This window comes from Nomascus leucogenys, unplaced genomic scaffold, assembly GCF_006542625.1.
Source record: "Nomascus leucogenys isolate Asia unplaced genomic scaffold, Asia_NLE_v1 Super-Scaffold_241, whole genome shotgun sequence".
NCBI lineage: Eukaryota > Metazoa > Chordata > Mammalia > Primates > Hylobatidae > Nomascus > Nomascus leucogenys.
In genome coordinates, this window is record NW_022095767.1 from 352,127 (window position 1) to 375,046 (window position 22,920).

Below are 22,920 nucleotides of genomic sequence, written 5' to 3' on the forward strand. Positions count from 1 at the left end.
GCTCACTGCAGCCTCCAGCTCTTGGCTTCAATGATACTTCCACCTCAGCCTCCCAAAGTGCTGGGATTACAGGTATAAGCCACCGTGTCTGCCTGGGTGCTGCTGTGTTCTCTCCACACGGGATTGGCCCTCTGCTGAGAGTGATGGGTGGTGGACAGCTATGGTTGGGGGAGTCAGGCAAACTGGATGTGATTCTTGATTTCATCTCCTAAGTCAGTGTCTTTGTCTTTCCAAAGGGGCAACAGTGCCATTTGTGCAGAATTGACCTGAAGGTCAAAGATTACCTGCCAGTGCCCTTCTGAGTGCTTCTCATGCATTAGCTTATTTAACCTTTACCTCTGCTCTTTGAGGAGAAACCGAAATGGAGAGGCGAAGTCACTTGTCCCAGGTCACAAAGCAAGTGTGTGCTGCAGGCAGAGTTAGAACCCGGGTGGCTGGTACTCAGACCCCATCTCTATACATACCGTTACACTGTGGTGGATCTGGTATGGTATTTTTCAGACTGTGGGGTATAGTCACTAGTGGGATATGAAGTCCAATTATTGACTTTTTTCTTTTGCATTGGAAAATCAAGGAAATGGAAGAGGAGAAAAAAAGCAGAATGCATTTAAATGTGGCTTCTGGAAACTTTGGGAGAAATGCAAAGAAGCAGATGTGGGTCAATGTCAAAAAGTGTGAAAGCCGTTGCTTCCAGGCTAGGGGTGGGCAAACTATGATTCTCGGGCCAAAGCCAGCCCACCCAGCCTGTTTTTGTAGGTAAAGTTTTTTTTTGTTTGTTTATGTTGTTTTGAGACAGAGTCTTGCTCTGTCACCCAGGCTGGAGTGCGGTGGCATGATCTTGGCTCACTGCAACCTCTGCCTCCTGGTTCAAGGGATTCTCCTGCTTCCGCCTCCTGAGTAGCTGGGATTACAGGCGCACACCACCATGCTCAGCTAATTTTTGTGTTTTTAGTAGAGATGGGGTTTCACCATGTTGGCCAGGCTGATCTTGAACTCGTGACCTCAAGTGATCCACCCTCCTTGGCCTCCCAAAGTGCTAGGATTACAGGTATGAGCCACCGCGCCTGGCCAGTAGGTAAAGTTTATTGGCACACAGCCATACTCATTCGTTTATATCATCAGTGGCTGCTTCTACGCTACAACAGCAGAGTTGAGTAGAAAGTTGCTGCCCACCACGTGATGTGGTATGCACTGTCTGGTATGCCTGCACAGCAGTCATTGTCATTTTTTTTTGTGGTGGGAAGGAATGAGGAGGGAATATAGATATTCCATTTAAAGTTTGCCCTCGAGAGGGTGGGGGTGTTAACTGTTTCCTCAGTCCACTGCGGCTCCATCCTCCCTGCGTTCCACTCCTTTCAGTGAATGTACAGGCCCAAGCCTAGGCTTTTAAACCCTCTTAAATGGAAGGGATTTTCATTCATTAGAAGTAACTGGAGACTTCTTGAGGTCCCGTGTGGAAGTGGATCATGGCCGTCACATCCCTGCTATGGCCTAACCGAGGGAGCTGGGCCCAGACGCTAGTGTCACTTGGCCAAAAGTCTTTTGCAGGTGGCTTGGATTATTGCCCTCCTCATTTTCCTAACAGACACCAGGGCTTAGGTTTCCTTGGGATTCCAGGCAGGCCCTGCCACTCCACGGGGCACGAGAACAGTCACAGTAACTGAAGCCTGTGGGCCACACAGGTGGGCTGCATCCGAGGCAGGGCCTGTCTCCTCTGTTCAGTCTGTGCATCCATGACTTTGAAGCTTATTTGGAAACCCTTGATAAACACTTGAATGAGTTTGTGTCAAAGTTTTAAGTGATACAGGTTGATGAAAAATTTTCTTGGAAATTAGTTACTGTTTCTATTGATGAATTTTTTTTTTTTTTTCCCCGAGACGGAGTCTCACTCTGTTGCCCAGGCTGGAGTGCAGTGGCGCAATCTCAGCTCACTGCAAGCTCCGCCTTCCGGGTTCACCCCATTCTCCTGCCTCAGCCTCTCTGAGTAGCTGGGACTACAGGTGCCCGCCACCACGCCCGGCTAATTTTTTGTATTTTTTTTTTTTTAGTAGAGACGGGGTTTCACCGTGTTAGCCAGGATGGTCTCGATCTCCTGACCTCGTGATCCGCCTGCCTCGGCCTCCCAAAGTGCTGGGATTACAAGCATGAGCCACCGCGCCCGGCCAAATATGCCTCATCCTTTTCATGGATTCTTTTTTTTTTTTTGAGAAGGAGTCTTGCTCTCTCACCCAGGCTAGAGTGCAGTGGCACGATCTCGGCTCGCTGCAAGCTCCGCCTCCTGGGTTCATGCCATTCTCCTGCCTCAGTCTCTCCGAGTAGCTGGGACTACAGGCGCCTGCCACCACACCCGGCTAATTTTTTTGTATTTTTAGTAGAGACGAGGTTTCACCATGGTCTCAATCTCCTGACCTCGTGATCCACCGACCTCGTGATCCACCCGTCTCAGCCTCCCAAAGTGCTGGGATTACAAGCATGAGCCACCGCGCCCGGCCCATTGACCAAAAGGGTATGAGAGCTGAGACTGATACCCAATCTGTACCTGGCCCTGTGCTGGGCCCTTGGAAATGTGGGGTTACTGTGAACCTCATTCTTGTCTGCCCTTAACCCACAGGTGACTAGAAAATAACAAATAGGTTGTATAAAGATAATTGCAGTTCTTCTTAAGAAATTATTATTATTATTATTATTTTAGATAGAGTCTTACTCTGTCACGCAGGCTAGAGTGCAATGGCATGATCTCAGCTCACTGCAACCTCCGCCTCCTGGGTTCAAGCGATTCTCCTGCCTCAGCCTCCTGAGTAGTTGGGATTGCAGGTGTACGCCACCACACCCAGCTAATTTTTGTATTTTTAGTAGAGATGGGGTTTTACCACGTTGGCCAGGCTGGTCTTGAACTCCTGACCTCAGGTGATCCACCCGTCTCGGCCTCCCAAAGTGCTGGGATTACAGGCGTGAGCCACTGTGCCTGGCCAAGAAATTCTTTAGGTGGTATATGAACAAATCTCAAGAATCTCAGGCCCAGATCTCTTATTTATTTGTTTATTTTTATTTTTATATATTTTTTAAGACGGAGGCTCACTCTGTCTCCCAGGCCAGAGTGCAGTGGCGCGATCTCAGCTCACTGCAAGCTCTGCCTCCCGGGTTCACGCCATTCTCCTGCCTCAGCCTCCCGAGTAGCTGGGACTACAGGCACCCACCACCACGCCTGGCTTATTTTTTATTTTTTTTTTTTATTTTTTTTAGTAGAGATGGGGTTTCACCATGTTAGCCTGGATGGTCTCGATCTCCTGACCTCGTGATTCCCTCGCCTCGGCCTCCCAAGGTGCTGGGATTACAGGCATGAGCCACCGTGCCCGGCCAATGGGCTAATGTTTGTATTTTTAGTGGAGACGGGGTTTTACCATGTTGCCCAGGCTGGTCTCGAACTGATTTCAAGTGATCTGCCTGCCTTGTCCTCCCAAAGTAATGAGATTACAGGCATGAGCCACTGTGCCCGGCCTGAAACCCCGTCTCTACAAAAAAATACAAAAATTAGCTGGGCATGGTGGCACATGCTTGTAGTCCCATCTACTTGGGAGGCTGAGGTGGGAAGATTGCTTGAGCCCAGGAGATCAAGGCTGCATTGAGCCATGATCACACCACTGCACTCCAGCCTGGGTGACAGAGCAAGACTCTGTGTAAAAATAAATAAATAAAAAATTATAAAGAAGGAGAAGTCTTAGTTCGTAAGTTAAATTATTAGACTTTCTCCTCTGGAGTGATAGAGATCGGTCCTCCGATGAAAACCATGATCTTTGCAGCTTTAAACCATCTGAAGCTTAGTTGGCATGAGAAGGTGGTTAGAAAACTCTTCATTGCTGAGAAGCAAATTCCAGAGGTTCATCTGCGAGGAGTAACTTGGATCTGAGGGATAGATACCGTTGCTCAAGAATGCAAATTTTCAGAGCTCATGGGAGTGGAAGAATAGATACTTGGGCAAAAAAAATGGCATCTTTGTCTTCACAAGCTTCCTCTAGCAGGCTGGGTTTTTTCATGGTCAGCCTGTTTGAAGCTTTACAGAAATGTTCTGCCTAAATGGTTTGCGTGCTTGGACAAACCCCAGAGTGGACACTGCACACTTGGGGGCGAAGGCATTCCTTTCATGTTAGGGGACTTTGGAATTTCACTCCCTGGGATTTGTATTGCTTTCTCTTTGTGTTGGGATGAGTCCTTTTTTTTTTTTTTTTTTTTTTTTTTTGCCAGAATTCCTTCAGTCTTTCCATGAGCCGTTATTCTCTATCCAGATGTCTTTGGTTAGATTTTTGAAATGCTACCATTTCCTTCATTTGATATTGGAAGGACCATATCGGCCTTGTGTCTTTGTGTTTTGGTAGGTTTTATTCCTAAGCCTTTATTCTGGGCGAGGTTCCTGCTAAGTGCTTGCATTACATGGCCTCATGGGATTCTCCCATGACACCATCCTGGGGACTCCATGGTTGCCTGTGCTGCGCAGTTATGGAGACTGGGGTGCAGAGTGTTTAAGGAATTTGCCCAAAGTCTTGGTACCTCATTCAGGCATTTCTTGGAATACTGATTCATGAAGTCTGTTTTATGTATGTACATCTTATTTTTCCCTACTCAATTATACATTTCAGGGTGGGCGTTGTTTTGTCAGTTGACCTGTTTAGCAAATTACTCTTTTTGACGTAATTTGTAGTTGTCAGATAATTTGTAGAGGTTAAGAGCTGGTCTTTGCATCCGAAAGTACTGGACTTAGTTTCTAGTTCTGCTTCTTCCTGCTGTGACCCCATGGACAAATTCCTTCTTGTCTCTGAGCCTCTGTTTAGGCCTTGGTGAGGAGTGTGGAGGCCTGCAAGCCCAGATTCCAGCTCTCTGCTGGGAAATTATTAAATAACTGCTTGGGGACCTTGCAGCCTCTCCTCACATTGCTGAGTTGTCCCACTTGGAAGTTCTTTTTTCTTTTCTTTTTTTTTTTTTTTTTTTGAGATGGAGTCTCAATCTGTCACCCAGGCTGGAGTGCAATGGCACGGTCTCAGCTCACTGCAACCTCCACCTCATGGGTTCAAGCAATTCTCCTGCCTCAGTCTCCCAAGTAGCTGGGACTACAGGCGTGTGCCACCATGCCCGGCTAATTTTTTTTTTTTTTTTTTTTTTGAGGCAGTCTTGCTCTGTTGCCCAGGCTGGAGTGCAGTGGTGCGATCTCCGCTCATTGCAACCTCTGCCTTCCCGGGTTCAAGTGATTCTCCTGCCTCAGCCTCCTGAGTAGCTGGGATTACAGTCGTGCGCCACCATGCCCAGCTAATTTTTGTATTTTTAGTAGAGATGGGGTTTCTCCATGTTGGTCAGGCTGGTCTCGAACTCCTGACCTAGTGATCTGCCCGCCTCAGCCTCCCAAAGTGCTGGGATTACAGGCATGAGCCACCGTGCCTGGCCAGAACTTTTTTCTTTCTTAACTTATTACGGAAAAAATTTTTTTTTAGTTATTTATAGAGGCTGGGTGCAATGGCTCATGCCTCTAATCCCAGAACTTTGGGAGGCCAAGGCAGGCTTTAGTCCAAGAGTTCAAGACCAGCCTGGGCAACATAGACCCTGTCTTTAAATTATTTGTAGAGACGGGGGTCTCACTGTGTTGCCCAGGCTGGTCTCTAACTCCTAGGCTCAAGCAGTCTGACAGGGTCTCACTCTGTTGCCCAGGTTGGAGGGCAGTGGTGCAATCATAGCTCACGGCAGCCTCGACCTCCTGACTGAATCGATCCTCTCGCCTTAGCCTCTTGAGTAGCTGGGACTACAAGCACATGCTGCCAGGCTAATTTTTGTATTTTTTGTAGAGATGGGGTTTCCTCATGTTGCCCAGGCTGGTCTCAAATTCCAGGGCTCAAGTGGTCTGCCTCCGTTGGCCTCACAAAATGCTGGGATTACAGGCATGAGCCACTGTGTCTGGCCTCTACCTGTAGAGTCTTCAGTATGAATCTCTAACTTTATGATTATTTAAAAACATAACTACAGGCCGGGCGTGTTGGCTCACACCTGTAATCCCAGCACTTTGGGAGGCAGGAGTTCGAGACCAGCCTGGCCAACATGGTGAAACCCTGTTTCTACTAAAAATACAAAAATTATCTGGGTGTGGTAGCAGGTGTCTGTATTCTCAGCTACTCAGGAGGCTGAGGAATGAGAATCACTTGAACCTAGGAGGCAGAGGTTGCAGTGAGCCGAAATCACGCCACTGCACTCCAGCCTGGGCGACAGAGTAAGACCCCCGTCTCAAAAGAAAAGACAATAAAACAAAACACCTTACTACAAAACTCATTCCTAACAAGATTAACAATTAATATCTGAAATACCCGGGCTGGGTTCAGATGGCTCTGATTTCTCCTACCGTCACATCCACCAGTAGGTGTCTTCGTATCTAGATGCCAGCAGTGGGTAGACTGTCTTATGTTAAAGTGAGGGTGTGGGGTACTGGATACAGATGCTGATGGCTGGACTTCTCTTCGCCAGTTTTGTGCCTTACTTGGGTGGTTGCCATGGCGTAGGCACGTTACCATGGAAATGGCATGACAGAGCAGGCTGTGATGACACCTGAGAATGCTGAAGAAAAGGAGACACAGTGCACATTTGTTCTTGGTTTCTAGTTGATGAACCTAGGTAGTAAGGACACTGAAAAGCATGTGTGAGACCCAGAGGTTTATTTCAAGAATTTCCTGGCTCTGAAAATCCCTCAGTGAGGTTTCCCTATGGCTGCTTCATTATGTCCTAACTCAAGGGAAGGTCTCGGGAGCCTTTCTTAGGCATGAGCCCTGAGCTGAATTTCTAAAGCAAAGGCCCCGCGCCTTCACTCCTGCTAAACGACTGTGCCGCAGAATCGGACTTGGGGATCCTGGACTTCTGCATTTAGACTGGTTGTTAAACATTTGAAGAGGCAGCGCCTCCTTGTAATTTTTGTAATTTTGTCCCTAGTTAATGGGTCATTCAGAGCCTACCCAGGCAATTTGTTGAGAGTCTGGGCAGTTAATGATCATAACCCTGACCTTTACATTAACCTAGCCGCCTCTTATCGAGGGCTCTCATGATCTTAAGGTAACAGCCGCTGTTCCCATGAGTTTCCATCTTTTGTGTTGTACTTTGCCTTTTTTTTTTTTTTTTTTTTACTCTTGTAAACCAGGTTGATCCATAAACCCTGGGCCCCTTTCAGCTTTCGTCCAACCCTCTTGTCTAGAGAGCTGCCATGTTGCCAAGCTTCATTTCTGTAAGAAGCCTTTGTTCCTTCCCAGGGCTCAGCTCTCCCTACGCCCTTTTGTCTTGATTAGCCACTTGGTGGCTTCTGGTACTGCCTAGATTAGAGCTGAGGAAGGGGAGATGTTGCTTTTGTCAGTTTTGTCAGCAGGATGGGTTGGGAGAACGGTGTATGCATGGTTGTGACCAAGTAGAAAGAACTTGTTGACCAGCAGTCAGCAGTGTCCGTCAGGGAGAGCTGGCTGTAGCTTTCTTTTTTTCTTTTCTTTTTTTTTGAGATGGAGTTTCGCTCCTGGTGCCCAGGCTGGAGTGTAGTGGCATGATCTCGGCTCACTGCAACCTCCACCTCCCAGGTTCAAGTTCTTGTGCCTCAGCCTCCTGAGTAGCTGGAATTACAGGCACCCACCATCGCGCCCAGCTAATTTTTGTATTACTGGTAGAGACAGGGTTTTGCCGTGTTGGCCAGGCTGGTCTCGAACTCCTGACCTCAAGTGATCTGCCTGCTTTGGCCTCCCGAAGTGCTAGGATTACAGGCATGAGCCACCACACCCGGTCTGAACATGAAATGTCTTTACCAAGCACTGTTTTTGCCAAGTCCGTGGTGTGTGCTGAACCCAGCATGCTTGTGGGCCCTGTGGAGTTGGCCTGTTCCTTAGAGTGGGCGTCCAGATCTGTTCTTTGACCCAGGGGGAGGAGCAGCCAGCTCTGAAAATGGAAACTGAAATACCCAGGAGCTTCGTCCAGGAGGTACGGGGCAGGACTGGCTCAAGGCAAGGCGTTGGCCTCTTCCCATTTCCTCATGGGGGCCAGTTCCAAGTCGGTCTCCCAGGGTGGTTGCTTTCCTGTCCCCAAGGGCTCTGGGCAGCGGACCAAGTGCAGCCATGTCGGGCGTTGCCAATCCAGGCTCTGGGAATAGAGTGCTCCCTGCACAGGCCGCCACGGCAGGCTTTTCTCCTGCTTGCTTGTCTCAAGAGGGTTTGGCAGGTCTAGATTGAAATGATTAGCGCGGTGGGGCTTCCCCCACTTTTCTTGGGGGATTATGTCGAGGTCTATTAAGCATGTTCCCTCGGTATTTAATCCCACTCTGACACGGATTTTGCCGGCAGTCTGTTAAGTGGCATCGCTGAAACCTGGTTGCTGTTTTGTCGAGACCGCCTTTGTGCCGTCGCGCCGGTGGCCCACGGGATTCCTAGTTGGCTTGACTTCCTTTTTGCTTTCTGTTGAACAGAGTCTGAAGAATATAGTCAAGACCTAGTGTTCACGCAGGACGTTTAGCTAGGAGGGCATCTCAGCTGTCCTGAGGGGGGACCCCCTGAGGTGACTGTGGACAGAGGTTAGCTTAGGGCTCGGAGGGGCTTGAGGGCATGACATGGCCGGATGGCCCTGAGAATGCAGCGATCTGTTTATTGTCACTGTCTCAGTGCCCCTTCATCAACCAGCAGCAATTTAACAACAACAAAAAATCCTATGTATTTCTCTGCCTCTTTCAACTCTAGGGAAACAAAATTTCAAGTAGTCACTGCCTGTTTTGTGAAAAGTTGTATGGTTGATTCTCTTTGAGCCCAGATGTGCCTGGAGCTGTTAATATTGATAATGTGCAGAATCCGTCTTTGGCCCAGGTCTTTGTAGGGTGGATTTGAATGCTGCACTTCTCTACCTTGGTGATTGCTTTCTAGAATCATTCTGGATGATGGTTAAGGCTCTTGGAGTTCCTTGAATGGTCTTTTGTCCTCTGCCCGCAGGTGTTAGATGTAGAGTGGATGTAGAGTAGCCTGTACCTTCGTCCGAGCCAGCGGGCGGCATCAGTACAGGGAAGGAGGCCTCAGCTGACCCTGGGCAAGACTGTCGCCTGCTGTGCCGCGGTGTTGGACATAAGGGAGGGCGTGCTGAGGCTGCCACCCACTCCGGCTCAGCTGACCCAGCCCTGATGATCAGGCACCTGCCTTGTGAACCAAGTTTCTTGTCAGTGTAGAAAAGGAGGTAGTCAAGCAACCTGGCACAGATATGGCATTTAAAATATTAGTGGCCTGGGTGGTGATCATGTCCCTCTCAGCTTTATCCCTTCTAGACTTAAGTGTCGAGAGTAATGTTGTTCTTAGCTTTTCTTTATGGAACCCCAGCATGTACACCTCCAGTCTGTCCCGGGCCTTCTCCCGCTCAGTCTGTCCGTCTCTCCCTGAGTTTCTTTTGAGGTGTGGCCCTGGCCCACCCCCAGTATTCCCATCAGGGTGCCATCTCCCAGTGTCTGCACAGCTCCCGGCGGCGGGAAGTTTGCCATGTCACTGAGTAACAGCTTCTCCCTTGGGACAAAACCAGTTTTCCCAGTCATGTGGCCCTTTCGGTGTGGGTGAGGCGTCCAGTGAGGACTTTGCTCCACTCCTGGTTTCTGTGGGCCGCACCCCAGCGGGAAGGCACCTCCCTTGTCAGGACTGCAGCCTGCGCCCCTGCCCCATTCCAAGTTTGCAAGTCCGGGAAGCAACACAAGGTGCACATGGGTCAGGTCACCTGTGTTGCCTTTGAAGCAGCAGAAAGAGTTTTGTGTCCTGCATTCTGTTTCGAGAGTTGCCCTTGACCTCTGCCCAGGGGTATCTGTGGGGCTGGGCCACTTGGGTTTGAAATAGAACCCATCCCCTTTGAACTGGGAGTGAGAGTTCACAGAAAAAGCTGCTCTTGAGGCGCTCCTTGATGTTTGGGTAGCAGCCCCGAGGCAGACAAAGGGAGGGACATAAGTGAAAGGACAGTGGAGGGTCCTGGGAGGAGTCTGCCACATGCCCTGGAACCTTCAGGCAAACACGCCTAATGCACTGGCTCCCACTTGGGCAGCTGCGGGCCTTTCCGCAGAGATAGCTCCATTTGTGGCCTAACCTTTTGGGGCCTGAGCTTGTGACGTTTCCTCCTTACATCACTTCTCTTTGTGTCCTAGTTAATTGAGACGGAAGGAGTTGGATGCTCTCACGCAACCTTTTTTGTGGTCATTCATGGGGAACTTTGGGAGCTTTTTAAAAATATTCAAAAAAATTGTTTTTTTCCTTTACCAACTCCTGTACTTGTGAACACTGTGTCTGTGGATTTGGCTCAAAAACTGGATTCTTTTTCCAGCTTCCCCCTCCTGAACCCAATTTCTTCCCTCATTCCTACCCCACCCCATAGATATTTACATATGCAGAATGTCCCCTGGGCAGTTTCTGTCATGTTTGGAGAGCACTTTTAAAGTCCTGGAGATTGGGGTGACATGGGGGAATTGGAAGAGTGTAGGATGGGGAGCGAGAAGGGGTTCCAGAATCTGGAGGTGAGTCAGAGGAGGGAGAGAAAGCAGGGCCGGTATCATGTGAGGCCCTCAGGAGGGGCCTGGGATCCGCCCCCCGTCCTCCAGCTGCTCAGTGTTTGCTTGCCTCCAGCCCAGAGTTGTGGGACTGACGAGGGTGGGTCAGACCTGGTGACCTGGGACTCTGAGCCTGTTTCCAGCGGTTCTCATGGGGCTTTTATAATAAAGTACTTTGAGGGTTCTCAGGCCACAGCCCAGGCCTGCCTGTGGGTGGGTCCCAGGTAGCTTGGGGCCACCCCTTGTTCAGAACCAAGGCCCTCTCCACGGTGCACAGCCACCGCCCTCAGCCTCAGGTGGCACTGATGCCCAGCTCACTGGGGCCTGGGGCCCAGCAGGCCATCCTGGGCCTGGGAGGGAGGGGATGCGGGTCTGTGCTGCCTGGGAGAGGTACTTCTGTGGTCAAGCAAGGTTTAGAAGTGCCCCAAGTGCTTCACAGCAGAGCTGTGTGGGTTTCTGGACTGTGGGGCTTCCTGGAAGTTTTGCAGCGTTAAGCACTGTGAATCCCCAAGATGGGGCTCTTCCCACTTATGTGACCACAGCACCTTGTCGGTTTCTTCTTCTAAGAACACTAGTCCTGTTGGGAAATCTGGCGTAGATGTGTACCGGTGTTAGTGGTAATGCCCTTAAACTCCCACCCCTCCCCCAGCCAGGTTAGACTGGAGCAAGCACAGTTCTTTCAGGGGGAGGATAAGGGATGGAACAAGAGGCCATGGCCCCCATGTCCTCCCAGGGTCTCACTTCGCTCATAGCAGTCAGGCCCTCGGTTCCTGTCAGCCTTGGCCAGCCCAGAGCCCTAGGAGGTCTCCTCTCAAACCCTGTGTTCATGGTGGGATTGGGGTTTGTTTGTAGGGAAGATGGAGAGTTGGAAGAAGGCGAATTGGAAGATGATGGGGCAGAGGAGACCCAGGATACCTCCGGAGGGCCCGAGAGAAGCCGGAAAGAAAAGGGGGAGAAGCATCACAGTGATTCGGACGAGGAGAAGTCCCACAGGAGACTGAAGCGGAAACGGAAGAAAGAGCGGGAGAAAGAGAAAAGGAGGTCGAAGAAGAGGAGGAAATCCAAGCATAAAGTAGGTCCGAGATTCACTGGGACTGCCACTGCCTGGCATCGGGCCTGGCTGAGAGCCCCAGGGGCTGAGCTTTTGCTCTTCGCCCCAGAGGGCACTCTTAATGCCTTTGCTTATCTCAAATTGGATAAAGACCTTTTTAAAAAGAGTTGGTAGCTTATGCTCCGTTGCCACTAAGTGCCCCAGGTGAGGTGTTTCAGGTGAAGCGCAGAGCCCTGCGGCACATGCCAGCATAGTTTGTCCTGAGGCTGACTGCGCCCGAGTGGCCCGCCTGCAGCGGGGTTGCTGAGTCTCCTTCCCCTGTCATTACAGCGCCATGCTTCTTCTAGCGATGACTTCTCTGACTTCTCAGATGACTCGGATTTCAGCCCCAGTGAGAAAGGGCACCGCAAGTACAGAGAGTACAGCCCCCCGTATGCGCCGGTGAGTGACTGGCGTGCCCTGCTGAGCTCTGGGGCCGGGAGGAGTTCAACTGCTTGTGTTTCTTGAGCACTTGCTGTGTTCTGGGCATTTTATGTGACTTTCAGTCCTGGGCCATCAGGTATTAGTTTAATCCCCATTTTATGAGTGAGGAAACTGAGACTTAGACAATTTCAACAAGGCAGCCTAGACAACAAAGTGAGACCCCACAAAAAATAAAAAAATTAACCAGGCATGCCTGTAGTTCCAGCTACTCAGGAGGCAGAGGTGAGAAGATCCCTTGAGCCCAGAAGTTTAAGGTTGCAGTGAGCTATGATCAGCCACTGCACTCTAGCCTGGGTGGCAGAGCAAGACCCTGTCTCAAAAGGAAAAGAAAATTTCAACAGGGTTGCCCAGCTCTGAAGTAGAGGAGCTGGGATTTGAACCCAGGCCCTAGCTGACCTCCATGAGGCATGCTCTCAAGCCTCCTCCGTGCGGCCTTAGCAAGGCCCTTTATGTCTCAGAGAAAGATGCTGACTGGTCCACGTCATGGCTGACTGGCTTCCATTGTTCACAAATGACCTTTTTGGGAAATTGGCAAGAGAATGAAATGTTCCCAAGTGGCCAGTAGGCAGAGGTTAGATACTCGGCCAATGTCGCTCTCCTTTCAAGCAGCAATTTAAATTATTTGTTCTGTTTGTATACCATTTCTTCCCCTAGAAAATCCCATAAGAGAAAAGCAAATCATCTTTTTTTTTTTTTTTTTTGAGGCGGAGTCTCACTCTGTCGCCCAGGCTGGAGTGCAGTGGCGCAATCTCAGCTCACTGCAAGCTCCGTCTCCTGGGTTCGCGCCATTCTTCTGCCCCAGCATCCTGAGCAGCTGGGACTACAGGCACCCGCCACCACGCCCGGCCAATTTTTGTGTTTTTAGTAGAGACAGGATTTCACCATGTTAGCCAGGATGGTCTCCATCTCCTGACCTAGTGATCCGCCTGTGTTGGCCTCCCAAAGTGCTGGGATTACAGGCGTGAGCCACCGCCCGGCCGCAAATCATCTTATGATTACTTTACCGAGTATTCGTTGGCACCTGGGTGTCCAGGTTTGGATGAGAAATGTTTTGTCTTGTTTATTTATTTATTGAGACAGAGTCTTGCTCTGTCACCTAGGCTGGAGTGCAGTGGGGCAATCTCGGTTCACTGCAACTTCCACCTCTTGGGTTCAAGCGATTCTCCTGTCTCAGCCTCTGAGTAGCTGGGATTACAGGCATGCGCCACCTTGCCCGGCTGATTTTTGTATTTTTAGTAGAGACAGGGTTTCACCATGTTGGCCAGGCTGGACTCGAACTCCTGACCTCAGGTGATCTGCCTGCCTTGGCCTCCCACAGTGCTAGGATTACAGGCGTGAGCCACAGTGCCCGGCCAGTTGAGAAATGTTTTAAAGTTAGTAGGTCTTCAAAGCTGTCCCAGGTATCCCATGACCCAGCATCATCCATCACAACAAATGATTCATTTTCTAATACCATAGTTGAGATTGATCTACTGGTGTAGGTTCGGCCTTCAAACCTGAGGGAGGCAGGAAATGGAGGGAACGTTGCATGCTTTTCATGAACTAGAGCTGGAGGCATTTTAAAGATCTGCTAAAGTACTTGTATGTGTGTCTGTGTATCTAGCTGTATTTTGCATTGTCCTGTTTTTCTATAATATGGATTTTTTAAAATTAGTGGGCTTTATTGTTTATTTATTTATTTATTGAGATGGGATCTCACTCTGTTGCCCAGGCTGGAGTGCAGTGGTGTGATCTCACCTCACTGCAGCCTCGAGCTCCCTGGGCTCAGGTGATCTTCCTGCCTCAGCCTCCTAAGAACCATGGGCCGCCACACCAAGGCTAATTTTTGTACTTTTGGTAGAGATGGGGTTTCAAAATGTTGCCCAGGCTGGTCTCACATTCCTGGGGTCAAATGATCTGCCCACCTCGGCCTCCCAAAGTGCTGGGATTACAGACATGAGCCACCATGTGCAGCCAACTTTTTAATTCAGTCATTCATTCATTTAGAGATGGAGTCTCACTCTGTCGCCCAGGCTGGAGTGCAGTGGCACAATCTCGGCTCACTGCAACCTCCGCCTCCCAGGCTCAAGTGATTCTCCTGCCTCAGCCTCTCAGGTAGCTGGGATTACAGGCGCCCACCACCACACCTGGCTAATTTTTTTTTTTTTTTTTTGTATTTTTAGTAGAGACGGGGTTTCACTATGTTGGCCAGGCTGGTCTCGAACTCCTGACTTTGTGATCTGCCTGCCTTGGCCTCCCAAAGTGCTGGGATTACAGGCGTGAGCCACCACGCTTGGCTCAACTTTATTATTTTTTTAATTTTAATTTTAATTTTTGAGACGGAGTCTCACTCTGTCGCCCAGGCTGGAGTGCAGTGGCGCAATCTTGGCTCACCGCATCCTCTGCCTCCCAGGTTCAAGTGATTCTCATACCTCAGTCTCCCGAGTAGCTGGGATTAGAGGCGCCTGTCACCATGCCCGGCTAATTCATTTTGTATTTTTAGTAGAGACTGGGTTTCACCATGTTGGCCAGGCTGGTCTGGAACTCCTGACCTCAAGAGATCTGCCTGCCTGGGCCTCCCGAAGTGCTGGGATTACAGGTGTGAGCCACTGTGCCTGGACTTTATTTTAATTTTTTTGAGATGTTGTTTTGCAGTGTCACCCTGGCTGGAGTGCAGTGGTGCAATCTCCGCTCACTGCAACCTCTGCCTCCCGGGTTCAAGCAATTCTCCTGCCTCAGCCTCTCAAGTAGCTGGGATTACAGGTGCCCACCTCACACTCGGCTTTTTTTTTTTTTTTTTTTTGCATTTTTGCATTTTTAGTAGAGATCGCATTTCGCGACGTTGGCCAGGCTCATCTCCGTCTCCTGACCTCGTGATCTGCCTGCCTCGGCCTCCCAAAGTGCTGGGATTACAGGCATGAGCCACTACACCCAGCCCCCCGACTTTATTTTTTAGAGCTGTTTTAAGTTTATTCAAAATTGAGCAGGTAGTAGTAGAGTTCCCTTCTCCCCTTGGACTGCCCCCTTCCCTGCCTCCAGTTTCCCATTACCAATGTCTTGCATTGTTGTGGTAACTTTGTTACAACTGATGAGCCGGTATTGATACGTTGTTATTACTTGGGGTTGTGTAGTTCTTTGGGTTTTGCCCAATACACACTTTATTGTTACATATTCATCATTACTCCATTGTCTGGATATACCAGTTTGTTATCCATTTACCTGTTGAAGGATGTCTTGGTTGCTTTCGTTTTTATGAGTATCTTTAACTTCTTCTAGTACCACTTGGCACTGCCACACTTTGGAAAGCGTCATTTGAGAGGGCTGTCTAGTCTGGCTGCCAAGCAGGCCATTTATTGAATTGCAGGGCCCTAGGAAAATTGTGATTGAGCAGCCCCCGCCTGCTTCCCAGGCCCCTGTCCGTGTGCTTGCTCTGCATCCCTGGGAAATGCTCCCTTCTCCTCCCCTTCGTTTATCAGGGATCAGGGGTCTGTGGTTCTGTTTTTTCTAGCTCTGGCCCTTTATGAAGAACAGAAACACTTGGGCCAGCTGCTACTCCCACTCCCTGGTATGAGAACCAGTCCCCAGAGGGGCTGGGGACCAGCAGTGCAACCCTGGGACAGTAGCGACAGACATGTTCGTTTAGGGAACCCTGGGTATCTTGGTAGTCTGCACCCGTGGCTGTGGGATCCGGCTCACCTCTTCTCCCCATCTCTGGGACGTAGTCCCACCAGCAGTACCCACCATCACATGCCACGCCCCTGCCCAAGAAGGCTTACTCCAAGATGGACAGCAAGAGTTACGGCATGTACGAGGACTATGAGAACGAGCAGTATGGGGAATATGAGGGCGACGAGGAGGAGGACATGGGCAAGGAGGACTACGACGACTTCACCAAAGAGCTGAACCAGTACCGGCGTGCCAAAGAGGGCAGCAGTCGAGGCCGAGGTGAGCCCCACCCTGACAGTTTCTCCTCCAGGGCATTGGAGCCACCCGGGTCAACCCGGGTGGCCTGGTCTCACAGAGCCTCAAATTTGGTCACTTAGGGTTGGGATAAGTGTACAAAGAAGGGCCGGGATCTGCATGTGCATGGCACAGGAGACCGTCGAGATCACCCGCTGGGCTGTGGTTGGGGTGGCACCAGGCTGGTGTGAGGCAGGGAGAAGGCCAGTGTGCCCGAAAGGTCACTTCCTGGTCAGCTGTTGGGGGAGAAGGGAACAGCTTCTCTCTCACCTGGGCCAGGGTCACTGACAGCTGGCTGCCACACCCCATAGCAGTGTTCCCCCATTCTCCCAGCCCCGTCACCTGACAAGGTGTGACCGCAGTCCTTGCCACTGCCACACCTCTGAGCCTTTAACCTGTGTCCTTTGGGAGGAAGGTGGAGGAGGCTTGAGAACCAGAGACACAGTAGCCCTCACTAGCCTCTTAGAACATATCTCTGTCAATGCAGTGGCTCATGCCTGTAATCCCAGCACTTTGGGAGGCCGAGGCTGGCGGATCACCTAAGGTCAGGAGTTCGAGACCAGCCTGGCCAACAACAGCAACAAAAAAGAACTGTCGAACCATCTCCTGCCAGAAAGACTGCCCAGCCTGAGAGTGGCTTTTGGAATCTTCCAGTGCAGGGGTTCTCAGATTTGTGAGCCCTGCCTGAGGCCCAGCTTGTTGAGTAGCTGTTCATTCATTCTTTTTTTTTTTTTTTTTGAGACGGAGTCTTGCTCTGTCGCCAGGCTGGAGTGCAGTGGCGCGATCTCGGCTCACTGCAACCTCCACTTTCTGGGTTCAAGCAATTCTCCTGCCTCAGCCTTCTGAGTAGCTGGGATTACAGGCATGTGCTACTACGCTGTATTTTTAGTAGAGACGGGGTTTCACCATGTTGGTCAGGCTGGTCTCGATCTCGTGACCTCGTGATCTGCCAGCCTCGGCCTCCCAAAGTGGTGGGATTTACAGGCGTGAGCCACCGCGCCCGGCCCATTCGTTCTTCTAGCAGTCTTTCTTGGACACCTCCCTGGGGCAGCCCCCGTGCTTTGGGGAGATCCTAGATCAGTGCTGTCAAGTAGAAATAGATTGGAAGCCACCATGTTGTTTACATTTTCTGGTAGCCACATTTAAAAAGTGAAAAGGACACTGGATAGTCCCAGCTACTTGAGAGGTGGAGGCGGGAGAATCACTTGAGCCCGGGAGTTGGAGGCCAGCCTGGGCAACACGACGAGATCCCATCAGTCTTTTTTGTTTATTGGGAGACAGAGTCTTGCTCTGTCATCCATTCTGGAGTGCAGTGGCACGATTTAGGCTCACTGCAACCTCCACCCTCTGCCCCCTGGGTTCAAGCAATTTTTTTTTTTTTTGAGACAGAGTTTCACTCTTTTTGCCCAGGCTGGAGTGTAATGGCATGATCTCGGCTCACTGCAACCTCCGCCTCCAGGGTTCAAGCGATTCTCCTGCCTCAGCCTCCCAAGTGGCTAGGATTACAGGCGCCTACCACCATGCCCGGCTTTTTTTGTATTTTTAGTAGAGACGGGGTTTCACCATGTTGGCCAGGGTGGTCTCGATCTCTCGACCTCGTGATCCGCCCACCTTGGCCTCCCAAAGTGCTGGGATTACAGGCGTGAGCCACCGCGCCCGGCCGGGTTCAAGCAATTCTTGTGCCTCACTCCTGCAAGTACTACTGGGATTACAGGCATGTGCCACCATGCCCAGCTTATTTATTTATTTATTTATTTTTTATTTAATTTATTTTTTTGAGATGGAGTCTCACTCTGTCGCCCAGGCTGGAGTGCAGTGGCACGATCTTGACTCACTGCAACCTCCGCCTCCTGGGTTCACGCCATTCTCCTGCCTCAGCCTCCTGAGTAGCTGGGACTACAGGCACCTGCCACCACGCCCAGCTAATTTTTTGTAGTTTTAGTAGAGACGGGGTTTCACCACGTTAGCCAGGATGGTCTCCATCTCCTGACCTCGTGATTCGCCCGCCTCAGCCTCCCAAAGTGCTGGGATTACACGTGTGAGCCACTGCGCTCAGCCTATTTATTTATTTTTTTAGAGAGAGAGTTTCACTCTGTGGCTCAGGCTGGAGTGCAGTGGCACCATTTTGGCTCACTGCAACCTCCGCCTCCCAGGTTCAAGCAATTCTCGTGCCTTAACCTCCCCAGTAGCTGGGATTACAGACCTGCACCACCACGCCTGGCTTTTTCATTTTTGGTAGAGATGGGTTTCACTGTGTTGCCCAATCTGGTGTTGAACTCCTGAGCTCAGGCAATCCGCCCGCCTTGGCCTCCCAAAGTGCTGGGATTACAGGTGTGAGCCACTGTGCCTGGCCTAATTTTTTGTATTTTTAGTAGAGATGGAGTTTTGCTATGTTGGCCAGGCTTGTCTCAAACTCCTGTTCTGAAGTGATCTGCCCAACTGGGCCTCCCAAAGTGCTGAGATTATAGGATTGAGCCACTGCAACTGGCCACTCATTTTTTTTTTTTTAAGTGAAGAAAAAAGTGAAACCAATTAAATTAATTTTGATAATCTATTTTCAACGTAATATGTTTAAAATCTTCAACATGTAATCAAATTAGACAAATGAGATATTTTATATTCTTTCTCACTTGCGTTTTTGTGTGTGTGTGTGTGTGTGTGTGTGTGTGTGTGTGTGTGTGATGGGGTCTCGCTCTGTTGCCCAAGCTGGAGTGCAGCGGCACATTCTCAGCTTACTGCAGCCTCTGCCTCCCGGTTTCAAACCATTCTCCCACCTGAGCCTCCTGAGTAACTGGAATTACAGGCGTGCGCCACCACACCTGGCTAATTTTTCTGTTTTTAGTAGAAACAAGATTTCACCATGTTGGCTAGGATGGTCTCAAACTCCTGACCTCGGGTGATCTGGCCACCTCAGCCTCCCAGAGTGCTGGGATTACAGGCATGAGCCACCACACCCAGCCTCTTTTTTTTTAACTAAGTCTTTGAAGTCCAGTGTGTGTTTTGGACTCTTGTCTAAATCACAAGTCCAAACTACAGGGCTAGCTAGTCTTGTCAGACTTCAAGGCTAGCATCTTGTAGTTTGGACCAGACATGTTAGTTGCTCATTAGCCCGTGGGCTGATGTTTGCCATATTGGACAGTGCAGTTCTAAGTGGACAAGTCCCTGTGAGGAAGGGGAGTGAGTACTGGAGTAGCTGTGTGTCCAGCATGCTGAGGGACCCCCATTGAGAGAACCAGAGGGTCCACTAGCCTACCTGGGGCACCTAGGAAGGCTTCTTGGAGGAGGAGGAGGAGGAGGAGGAGGCTGAAGTGATTGACTTCAGGAGCAAAAAGTGGGTTGTCTTCTTTCTTGCTGGTGGCATCTGCTTCCGCTGGAGGCTCACTATCTGAATCTCCATGCAGGCAGCCGAGGCCGGGGCCGGGGCTACAGGGGCCGAGGAAGCCGTGGAGGATCACGAGGCCGCGGAATGGGCAGGGGCAGCCGAGGCAGGGGCAGAGGCTCTATGGGAGGAGACCACCCGGAGGACGAAGAGGATTTCTACGAGGAAGAGATGGACGTAAGGTTTCCTCTGGCCCTGGGGACGTCGGGGTGAGGCTGGTGGGCTTTCCGGGGCATGATCACTGCTGGTAGAGGCTGTGAGGCTAAGGTAGGAAGACATACGGCCTTCTGAAGGAAAGGAAGCCTCAGAGGGCAGATGTATGCGTTTAAAAATATTCATTTATCATTTTGGAATAGATAAAACCTTCATGTGGTTTAAAGTAGAAAAGGTATCAGCCGGGTGTGGTGGCTCACACCTGTAATCCCAGTACTTTGGGAGGCTGAGGCAGGTGGATCACGAGGTCAGGAGATGGAGACCATCCTGGCTAACATGGGGAAACCCTGTCTCTACTAAAAATACAAAAAATTAGCCGGGTGTGGTAGCACGCGCCTATAGTCCCAGCTATTCATGCAGGAGGCTGAGGCAGGAGAATCACTTGAACCCGGGTGGCAGAGGTTGCAGTGAGCTGAGATCGCACCACTGCACTCCAGCCTAGGCGACAGAGCGAGACTCTATCTCAAAAAAAAAAAAGAAGAAGAAGAAGAGGTATCAGAGGTATCACAGGATGTGCTGTGAAAACATCCCGTCACTAGAGAGAAGTTTCCTGAAAGTCCTCTAGAGACATTTTCAGCCAGGCACATGGTCCTTCATCCCTGCTCCCACCCAGGAGGAGGAGCGGCAGGTGCACTGCACTTGCCATCCTGGTCCTACCCACAGACCTTCCACACCGGTCCACAGTCCACTGCCCACTCCCTTTTGGAGCCGCACAGCGATGTGTACGTAGGGAGGCTCCATGCTGGGTTTGCCTGTTGGGTCAGGTCTTCAGAATGAAGACTGCAGTGGGAAGGATTGGGACCACCTGTCGTCCGGCTGTGTGGAGACGGGTTATGGTATGAGTCCCCTGGATGGTCACCATCCTTCAAAAAGGGGCAGTGTGTAGGTTGGGACAGTGTTCATTGCTCCCTACCTGACACTCTCCTGCCTTCTTCTCTGCGGATTCCAGTATGGAGAGAGTGAGGAGCCAATGGGAGACGACGACTATGACGAGTACTCCAAGGAGCTGAACCAGTACCGCCGCTCCAAGGACAGCCGAGGCCGAGGTGGGCAGGAGCCTGGAGAGGACACTCTGGGTGGGGCAGGGATTCCAGCAGCTGCTGGAATCTAGTCCTGGGCGTGGGGAGGGTGTGGTCAGCAGGTTTTAACACCGTCTCCCCTCCGCAGGGCTAAGTCGAGGCCGTGGCAGGGGCTCCCGAGGTCGAGGGAAAGGGATGGGCCGGGGCCGAGGCCGAGGTGGCAGCCGAGGAGGGATGAACAAGGGCGGAATGAATGATGACGAAGACTTCTATGATGACGACATGGGCGTGAGTTGACTCCACTCTGATCTGATGTTTGGGCCAACATCCTTTCTTAGCCCTTTTTCCCTTTAATGAGTCGTTCTGTGAAGCTGATCCTGTCCCCCTTGCTGCCATCAGCCACCCCCCAAAGGGCTGGCCAGTGTTGACCAGCATAACCAGTGATAACTAGCGTCCTGGGGAGATGTGCTGCTGCTGAGACCCTGTGTTTGAAACCATGTCATTAGCAGCAACTGCAGCCATACCTAACACATCTCTGAGGTTCAGAAGGTTCTAGGTGAACCATCCAGTTAGCCCTGGAAGGTTTTGCAGGGAGGCCCATGCTACCACCTCTAGGTGTGGTGGACGTGTTCCTCCACAGTTGTGTGGAGCTTGAGGTGTAAGTGGCTAACGGCTCCAACGGCTAGAGCTTTTCCTCACCAGGCACCAACACCCCACACTGTGGGGCTTAAATGTGCACGCAGCCTCAGTGTTAGATGAAACCTGCCCATCGGTGCTCTTGTGAGGTCTTAAGAGAGTCCTCATCCCCTTCTCCCGTGCTTATTAACCCCAATCCCATCTCTACCCTTCCTTTTCATCCCCGTTTACATCCACACCCTATCCATTGCAGGACGGTGGTGGTGGAGGCTACCGGAGTCGTGACCATGACAAGCCCCACCAGCAGTCGGACAAGAAAGGCAAAGTCATCTGCAAGTACTTCGTGGAAGGGCGCTGCACCTGGGTAAGGAGCGCTGAAAGCTCCTGGGCACCTCTAGGCCAGCAGCCCCCAGAGGACACACGGCTTCCAGAATGTTCTGGAGCCGTGGTGAGGGTGGGTGGGAGTGACTGTGTGGTGCTTTTCCTTGTGGACACTTGCTGATACTGAGAGCTGCCTGGGGGGCCTGAAAGACTCATGTTACCTTTCAGAGTGAGGAGGACCCACAGCAAGATGAGGACTTTTGGTTTTAGGGGAAGTTTTTGGCCAAAATTTTCAACCAATCCATATAGCCTGAAACGTTAATTATGGAGGTTGATGTGAATGCAAAGAAGCAGCATATCCTGGTGAAGTTACTGAGCTTCAGGGTTGAATGGGGAATGATTAAAGCATCCAAATAGAAGAGGAGGGGAGGATGAGGTTAACGTTGGACTTCATAGCAAAGTTCAATGTCAGAGATGGACCAATGACCACAGAGTTCTGAAGGAAACTAGTATAATAACCCAGTATTAGTTCAGCCGGCAGCTTCTTACCCCAGTATCCCAGGCAGCAACAGACACCAGCAGATGTGTGCTGAGGGCACACTGCACCCCTGCATCTGTCTTGGGAAGAAACAGATGCTTCAAACAAATAATGTTGTGTATAAAATAATTTGTTTTTTCTTTTGAGACCAAGTCTCACTGTCACCCAGGCTGGAGTGCAGTGGTGTGATCTCGGCTCACTGCAACCTCCGCCTCCTGGGATCAAGCGATTCTCAGCCTCCCAGGAAGCTGAGACTATAGGTGCCCGCCACCATACCCGGCTAATTTTTGTATTTTTAGTAGAGACGGGGTTTCGATATGTTGGCCAGGCTGGTCCCAAACTCCTGATTCCAGCCTCCTAAAGTGCTGGGATTACAAATGTGAGCCACCGTGCCCGGGCAGTATTTCTTTTTTTTTTTTTTTTTGAGACGGAGTCTCGCTCTATCGCCCAGGCTGGAGTGCAGTGGCACAATCTCGGCTCACTGCAAGCTCCGCCTCCCAGGTTCACGCCATTCTCCTGCCTCAGCCTCTCCGAGTAGCTGGGACTACAGGCGCCTGCCACCACGCCCGGCTAATTTTTTTGTGTTTTTAGTACAGACAGGGTTTCACCGTGGTCTTGATCTCCTGACCTGGTGATCCGCTCACCTCGGCCTCCCAAAATGTTGGGATTACAGGCGTGAGCCACTGCGCCCGGCCCAGGCAGTATTTCTTATGTAGTTGCAATTTTTATTCTGTTGAGAAACTTGAAATACATATAAGCAAAAACAAATGAATACACTCTGGGCAA

The 22,920-nt window shown here is 50.6% G+C and overlaps 1 protein-coding gene across 5 annotated transcripts in view; it reads left to right on the forward strand.

Moving 5' to 3' along the window:
- The window catches only part of ZC3H4 (zinc finger CCCH-type containing 4), a 49,531-nt gene that overhangs the window by 7,369 nt on the left and 19,242 nt on the right, over positions 1-22,920 (forward strand). For all 5 annotated transcript variants that reach the window (XM_030807852.1, XM_030807853.1, XM_030807855.1 and 2 more), the window contains 7 exons: positions 11,408-11,627; positions 11,937-12,047; positions 15,791-16,013; positions 19,430-19,584; positions 20,570-20,666; positions 20,788-20,927; positions 21,529-21,639. In XM_030807852.1, the coding sequence (XP_030663712.1) occupies positions 11,408-11,627; positions 11,937-12,047; positions 15,791-16,013; positions 19,430-19,584; positions 20,570-20,666; positions 20,788-20,927; positions 21,529-21,639 (1,057 nt within the window). The remainder of the gene's footprint in view (positions 1-11,407; positions 11,628-11,936; positions 12,048-15,790; positions 16,014-19,429; positions 19,585-20,569; positions 20,667-20,787; positions 20,928-21,528; positions 21,640-22,920) is intronic.